We start from the raw sequence: 7,536 nt of genomic DNA on the forward strand, positions 1-7,536 counted from the left end.
TAAAACCGATAAAATGGTTGGACAAATATATAATCAAATATATATATTTATGTTTTCCAAACTGTTATTTACTGACAATGTGTTATTTACAAGGTTTATGGGGTTAAAAAACAACCCTTAATATAAGAATACCTCTTGCTCTTTTATCTCCATGGAAACTCCACAGCTAAGCTTAGTAACAATACTGTCTTTACAGTTTTCTATTCTGGACTTCAATTTCACATTGTCATAAATCTCCCATGGAGATCCCAATTTTATACATTTTCCTCTCTTTTCATTTAAAAGGAAAGGAAGCATGGTCAAGTAAGAAAAAATATTCAATTGGTGGTGACTTTGAATCTACCCCTATTCAATTATATTGTACTATCCTCAAGAACAGATGTTAAAGACTCTCTGTTAATGCAAGGTTTATTTCCAGTGTCTTCAGTCAGTATGATTTGGTGTATCACCTTGCTGAAAACATATTGCACACTTGCGTACCTCTGCCCTTTTCTTTCTAAGGTGAAGTATCTTGGAATAGTACCTCAGCGAAATCCGTACCAGCTTGTCAAAGCCTGATCTCATCAGATCTCAGAAGCTAAGCAATCCTGGGCCTGGGCAGTACATGGATGGGAGTCCACTGGGAATTCCAGGTGCCTCAGTGGGGCGCCAGTGGCAAAAACTGTTATTGTGTCCTTAGGTAAGACACTTCACCCACATTGCCTATTAAAAAAGTGGAGTGTGTGTGTGAGTGATGGTGGTGGTCGGAGGGGCTGATGGCTCAGATTGGCACCCTCGCTTCTGTCAGACTGATCCAGAGCAGCTGTGGCTACAGTAGTTCCTTACCAGTATTGAGTGTGGAGTGAATGAACAATGGACTGTAAAGCGCTTTGGGTGTCTTGAAAGTCACAATATAAATGCAATTATTAATTAAATCTGTGGAATGTCACCAATAACTTCATGCCATTTATATATACACCATAACTGTTTGTTTTTCCCAACACTCTAATCTGATAATGTTCACGGTGAGGAAAACTGTGGTAAAACAGATGCTAGTATCTTACAGCAGGCTAAAACTTTTGTCTCTTTGTGGTGTTTTTTTGTTCATGATGTGGACTGGTCTCTGGGTGAGTTCATTAATGTGAGTATACTGTACGCTTTGCCCTGGAGTCTCACAGAAAAGCTATTGTTGAACACGGGACACCTGTTGCTGTAGGGAGTTTTGATGCAGGCCAGGCAAATGTGCCTGTACAGTATCGCATCGTGTCCTTCTGGTGCCCATGCCTGAGTTATAAAGATACCCCCCCACACACACACACACACTAGGCATTGTTCTTCACCTTTTACATAACTTTTTTCATTCGTGAGTATTAATGAAGTAATGGGACACAAATAGGAGGGGTGGGGTACAAAGGAGAGAGCATTGATGGCATAATGCTGCATAGCTAGACATCATTTCAGTTCTGTTATTGGCCAGTTTGTAACTTTAGTCCTGTTTTAATACAGTGTGCGGGATTATAGGCCTATTTAGCTCAGAACAAATATTTTATGAAATGAGTTGCATGAAAAGAAAACCCACATTAAAACATCATCAAATAAAAGTGAGATTGGTCGTGTTATCATCGATTTCATACACGCCCCTTAAGTTAAAGTACCAAAATCTCAGACTCGGGTCAAGTAAACTGCATGTAACTGGCTTTTCTCAACACCACTCGCATTTAAGGACACGCCCATCTGCCGCGGAGCTCAGTAACTTCCTGGTAAGTTAACAATTATTGCTGCTATCTTCACTTCCGCTTTCTGCAAATGTCACTGTGCTTTGAGAAGCAATGTTTTTCAATAAGGGCTTTTGCTTTGGGCTTTGGAATAAATGTAAAGAAATAGAGGCTACATAACACGAGAAAATGTTGCAATCATGAAGCCCAGTCAATGCCCACGAGACTAATGTTTTGCCATAGGCTTCTATAGGGCCATATACTTCAAAACTTCAAAGTCAGCAAACAAGCTGAGTTTGGTGTATTCAATTCTAATTCTGCAACGTACTGAAGTGCACTGTCAAAGTAATGTCTTCTGGTGATTTTGTGGGCGGTATGTGGTTACATAGTAACCAAGACTGCGATAAGTGTGGCGCTGTGGTATTCACTGCACTGATTGCAACCGCATGACCTCTTGCAAGGCACGGACGCAAAAGTTTACATTTAATGTTTAAGTTAAGGCAAAAATTGAGAAACAAAATATGAAATATTGTCACATTTTTTTTTAAATAGGCCTGGTTTATGATAGAAATCAAACATCAAAGCAAGCAGTTAATTCTGTTATAAGTTAAGAGTTTCAGATTTCCGAGTTTTCCTGAAAGCATCGTGCGCACCAACCTGCAGCTGGACCACAGCTAATCGGGATAGCTTGACCGGACACATCGACTTTGGTATGTTGTCTATTTGATGAATATAACCAGTAACACTTTTTTCTTCTATTTGAAAAGTCAGAAATTGTGAACAAGGTACAGCTGCGGAAACTTTAGAGACAGCTGCCGTGCAGATGTGGGTATGTTTCATCTGGATAGTTCGTTCAGTAGCCTATCAACACCTGCTCAAAACAACTTGAGTTTTGTAGGCTATAGATGGCATATTTCTTTTCCATCGAAGCATGTAGCTTAATCAAGCAAGTAACCTGATGCGATGGACGGAGTAGGCTACATTTTAGCGATAATTTAGCCCCTATACAACACTGCTACTCCTGTAGTCTGTTACACTCCACTAACTAATAGACTTGCTGATACGGTGCTGATATGCTATAATATGCATATGTGGATTTTGCTTTATGGCAGATTGCATTTTCATCAGTATAGATTTTAGTTCATGCAACTGCTCAACTAAATGACACAGGATCCCTCTGTAGCCTTCAAATGTCTATGTTAAGGTTGTGAAAGATAATAATAACGTGCCTCGGCACATTTGCTATTTCAGAGCTATATTGAATAAATCAACATGTCTGCGGTTTACAAAGATGATCAGGAGGACTGGCTCACTGTGTGTCTCAAGTACTTGCTTTTTGTCTTCAACTTTCTTTTCTGGGTAAGTAATGAATACAGAATATTCTAGTGTCTTGCTTTGCAGTATTGCTTTATTTTTTTCTCCTAAAGACACAAAATAGCAAGGGTTATTGAGAATCACTAAAAGGTAGAGCAAATTTATGAAAAGCCTGAGCTGTTAAGAGTTGGCACACTGTGAGTCATGGATTATTTAAGGCTTGTTCGTGTGGAAAAAAAAGTGTATCTTTCCAATTTTCTGCTCTTCATGATGCAGCAGTTTTTGATTCTTACAAAAATGTATCCATAACAGCCACACTTTTTCATGTTATGAATTTGACTCAATACAAAAGTTTTTTTTATCTGATTTTCCAGATATACAAACACATCCCTTCTTGTTCTTATTTTTAAGCATGAAGGATGAACTTTAAGGCATTTTTTTTAATCTACCCATCTGTGAAAGTGATAAAGGAAAAGATTTGGACAACACCCAGGGATGTTGTCCAGTTTTGTTTGAACAAAGTGCCCTGACTTGACCTCTGCTTTTACTGCTTTTACTGCTTTTCCTCTTCCTTTGTCTGCCCCCTGAATGAATGGGCTTCATATTGGTGTAATAGCACTGTTATACCCTGGCTGTATTAAAACTGTGTAACTAAATGTATCTTTCAGTTGGGGGGAGCTGCAGTTCTGGGTGTGGGAGTTTGGACTCTGATCGAGAAGAGTGACTACTTGAGTCTGCTGGCATCCAGTACGTTTGCAGTGTCAGCTTATATCCTGATCCTGGCAGGCAGTTTGGTGGTGCTCACTGGGTTCTTGGGCTGTTGTGCTGTGATCCGCGAACAGAAGAGCTGCCTCTCTACAGTAAGAAAAAAGCTGAGGTTTTCTAATTAAATAGCTCTTAATTTATGTGTGAATAAATTATTTATTAGTACAAATCCATGTGAGACAGACTGTTAAGTGTGCTTTTGCAATAAATGTTTGACCCTGACTCTGATGTTTGAAGAGACACAATGTTGTTGCACTAGCAAAAGCCATGAACACCACTGCAGCAGAAATTGTAAGCTATTGATCCTGTTGAACTAAAAGGCAGATGTTTTCCAAAGGTTTCACTCTCTTGTCTCTCTTTGTTTCTCTCCCTCTCTCTTGCTCTCTCTCCCTCTCTCTTTCTCTCGCTCTCTTTCATTTTCTCTCTTTCTCTCAACAACAAAACATGGATCTCATCAATATTTTTCTACTCTATGGTTCATTGCTGGATCCTGATAAATGGCCCTGACAGGTCCCTCACTGTCCTCATTATTTTACTGAGACAGAGGCCTGTGGGAGAGAGGCAGCCTGTGCTGCTGCTGGTCTATTTCTAGCTCTATCCGCCCCCTGTTGATGGATATAGTCATAGAAAGCATAGGTGCTGCTGTAGTGAGAAGGTGGCTCAACACAGTTTTTGTTTGAATATCAAACATTACTGTGTTGTTTTTATAGTTCACTGAACAGAGAAATAATGAGATGTCAACTGTGGGTTTAACATGCAGAAGCAGTAAACTTAGAATTCTGTGTAGGCAGTTTTTTCTCTTCTTTGATACATGAGGATGGTTGCACATAGCAAATCTGCCTGCTGTGACATCCATTTAAACATTGTATAAACATGAATTAAAAACAATTCATTAAAAAATAACCTAATTATAAAAACAGTGCTGTAATTTTGCATCTTTTATTTTTATTCTTTTAACAGTATTTCTTCCTACTTCTGCTGATATTCCTAATTGAACTTGTGGCTGGCGTATTGGCTTATGTCTACTACCAAAGGGTAAATTTCCTGGCAAATTGTGTATTTTGTGTTTGTCAAAATATTTATTTTAACACTGTAAAATTTTCACTTTTAAATTTTAGTTAAGTGAAGAGTTAAAACAGCATCTTAGTCATACTATGACTGAAAACTATGCTCAACCAGAAAAGGATGCCATCACATTAGCTGTGGATAGATTGCAACAGGATGTAAGGGCCAATTATGACACATATTTTCACATAATTTAGTTAAATGTGCATGCTTTACTGTAACTGCCCACTGTTTTGCAACTTTATTTTAAAATATTGCAGTTCAAATGTTGTGGAAGTAACAACTCTCGTGACTGGACCGTAAGTGCCTACATACTGTCGAAAGAGTCAGAAGGCAGAGTGGTGCCTGATAGCTGCTGTAAGACTATGACTCCTTTCTGTGGAAAAAGAGATCACCCGTCCAACATCTACAAAGTGGAGGTGCATAGTAGACATCCCTATTATTACTATTACTATATGACTGAAGTAATAAGTCTAGTAACTGACTCATTGGTGTCATTATTCCTAAACTTTGATCCCATTGCAGGGAGGGTGTATAACAAAGCTGGAGAAGTTTCTTGCAGATCATTTGTTGGTCATTGGAGCTGTGGGGATTGGAGTGGCTTGTCTGCAGGTAGGTCATGAGTTAGAAGTGGTAAATATATAAAATGTGTATCATAATTGTTATTTTTTTTTAAATAAATGCAATAGTAGAATATTGAACATATTGTCAGTCATTTTAACGTTTCAAATAGTCTCATTAGTAATATTAAAATTTAAAAAATATTTTTATTATCTATATCGCTCTCTATGATAAAAAAAAAATATATATATATATATATGTGTGTGTGTGTATATATATATATATATATATATATATATATATATATATATATATATATATATATATATATATATATATATATATATATATATATATATATATATATATATATATATATATATATATATATATAATGAATTAAAGGGGGAAAAGTTATGTATCGTCAATTGAAACTACCTGTGTGGAGCTTACCAATTGCCAGTTTGGGTCATATACAGTACATATACACAATTCTTTTCTTGAATGTGATTCTATGTGTATTAACAATAGACTTGTTTTGTCATTGTTTAGTAGTTGTGTTGTCTCATATTTCAGTCTAACTTCATGGTGCATTGCCTTGTGTGTCCTTACATGGGTGTGTGTGCTGTTGCTGTAGTTGGCAGGGGCAATGTTGACAGCCTGTTTTATCTATCTGCTCTATAAAGAAGAAGAGGAAGACTTCAATACATTGTGATTAGTTCTAAAGCTTCTGTGGGGTTTAATCAGCTCAACTAACAAGATCTGAGGGTATATGGAACTGAAATTATTTGCATGTATGTGTTGATTGTTTAGTGTGCACCTGACGGCTTTGGCTCCATGCACCAGTTGTCAGTGCATGTTTTGAGACGTGTCTAAGCTTGGAATGGCTTCATTAATTCACCTATTGCATCCTTAATAGTCCAGATTGATAGTAGTAGTAGTTTTTATACTTTTATACCATCTAAGAAATAAATGGTATAAAAGTACCAGTTGACTGTTGACCAAATAGTGTGTGTTTTTGACTAAACCTACACATATTTCTTGTTGGTATTTGACCAAAATAGTCTATTTTTGGTTTTAAAATTATTCATAATCTTGTAACACAATACTTTTATTGCTACTCAGAATAGCCATAAACAGCTCCCACTAAGGAATACATGTCATCTTGGGTGGTGTGGGAGGGAGCAAAGAGGTCTGAAGGCTGCCTCAGGAAAACAGTGATAAGTCAATACTCAGCTCGGGCTCACTCAATCACCTGTTTTCAGAGGGCTTTTATGGACTAAAGATTGAATCTGGGCTCTTGCATGTTTATCCATCAGCAATGGCAGGCCCAATGACTTGGTTCAATATCTGCAGCTTATTCTTAGACTGACCTTTTATTTATAAAAGGCCTCAATAAATCATATATTATATTATATTTGTTTTTTTGTTTTGTTTTTTTTACATATTAAACGTGTGTTTACATGTCATTTGTTAAGAATATTCAGTTTTCAGCTCATACTCTACCCTTTGCACACTTGGCTGAGCTTTTAAAGTTCTTTTTAAGCTTATAGATGCTTGCCATAAACAGGCACTACACCAGTTATGAATCTCCATTGCTTAGCTTTGCTCTGTGCAGTCAGGCGGATGTGGTGGTGACCCAGTAGCTCTCTTTGACTTACTACTTCCTGTTTTCAGATTTGTGGGATGGTGCTGACCTGCTGCCTGTACAAAAGGATCAAGATGGACCCTTACTGACATTAAGGACAGTTCATTCAAAGAAAGCACTAACACACTGATAACTGAACTTTAAGATTTTAAATATTTACCATGGACATTTTGCACATATTTTATGTCCCAAGGGGTTGTATGCTGCCTATGTTTTGCATGGTTTAAAGCAGAAAGATGAATGGCCTTAAAATGTTGGTTCATATAAGAGAAAAAAATTTAAGTAAGTTAAATATACTCTGTACATTACCATATGTGCCTGTATTGCAATATTAGAGTTCACAGTTAAATTACTTGTATAAGTTTAATTAGTATCTCATTAAATGATATATTTCATATTGGTAGTTCAGTTAAATTGTTTTATTGCTTTGGCACATTTATTTTGACAACTTCAGATATGGTCAGTATCCGTATTTTAAATGTTTATTGT

The 7,536-nt window shown here is 37.0% G+C and overlaps 1 protein-coding gene across 2 annotated transcripts; it reads left to right on the forward strand.

The window, feature by feature from the left end:
* The first annotated feature begins 2,200 nt into the window (after positions 1 to 2,200).
* tspan11 (tetraspanin 11) lies at positions 2,201 to 7,306 on the forward strand. 2 transcript variants are annotated; one of them, XM_020926744.2, is made up of 8 exons: positions 2,201 to 2,404; positions 2,946 to 3,053; positions 3,677 to 3,868; positions 4,734 to 4,808; positions 4,892 to 4,996; positions 5,099 to 5,257; positions 5,364 to 5,450; positions 7,077 to 7,306. In XM_020926744.2, the coding sequence occupies exons 2-8, from the start codon at positions 2,967 to 2,969 to the stop codon at positions 7,134 to 7,136; spliced, it is 765 nt and encodes a 254-aa protein (XP_020782403.1). In that variant the 5' UTR covers positions 2,201 to 2,404; positions 2,946 to 2,966; the 3' UTR covers positions 7,137 to 7,306. The 2 variants fall into 2 exon arrangements, with proteins under 2 accessions (XP_020782403.1, XP_055009814.1); XM_055153839.1 differs by lacking the exon at positions 2,201 to 2,404 and adding an exon at positions 2,420 to 2,523.
* Positions 7,307 to 7,536: the final 230 nt, after the last annotated feature.

The sequence above is a fragment of the Boleophthalmus pectinirostris genome, unplaced genomic scaffold, assembly GCF_026225935.1.
Source record: "Boleophthalmus pectinirostris isolate CB_2022bp ecotype Guang Dong unplaced genomic scaffold, ASM2622593v1 HiC_scaffold_18, whole genome shotgun sequence".
Taxonomy (NCBI): domain Eukaryota; kingdom Metazoa; phylum Chordata; class Actinopteri; order Gobiiformes; family Gobiidae; genus Boleophthalmus; species Boleophthalmus pectinirostris.

Excerpts from the sequence above, each read along its gene's own strand:
- tspan11 (XM_020926744.2), top strand. The coding sequence starts at position 2,967 with ATGTCTGCGGTTTACAAAGATGATCAGGAGGACTGGCTCACTGTGTGT. Across the intron at positions 4,997-5,098 it reads TGGATAGATTGCAACAGGAT|TTCAAATGTTGTGGAAGTAA; the intron begins GTAAGGGCCAAT and ends AAAATATTGCAG. Across the intron at positions 5,451-7,076 it reads TTGGAGTGGCTTGTCTGCAG|ATTTGTGGGATGGTGCTGAC; the intron begins GTAGGTCATGAG and ends TCCTGTTTTCAG.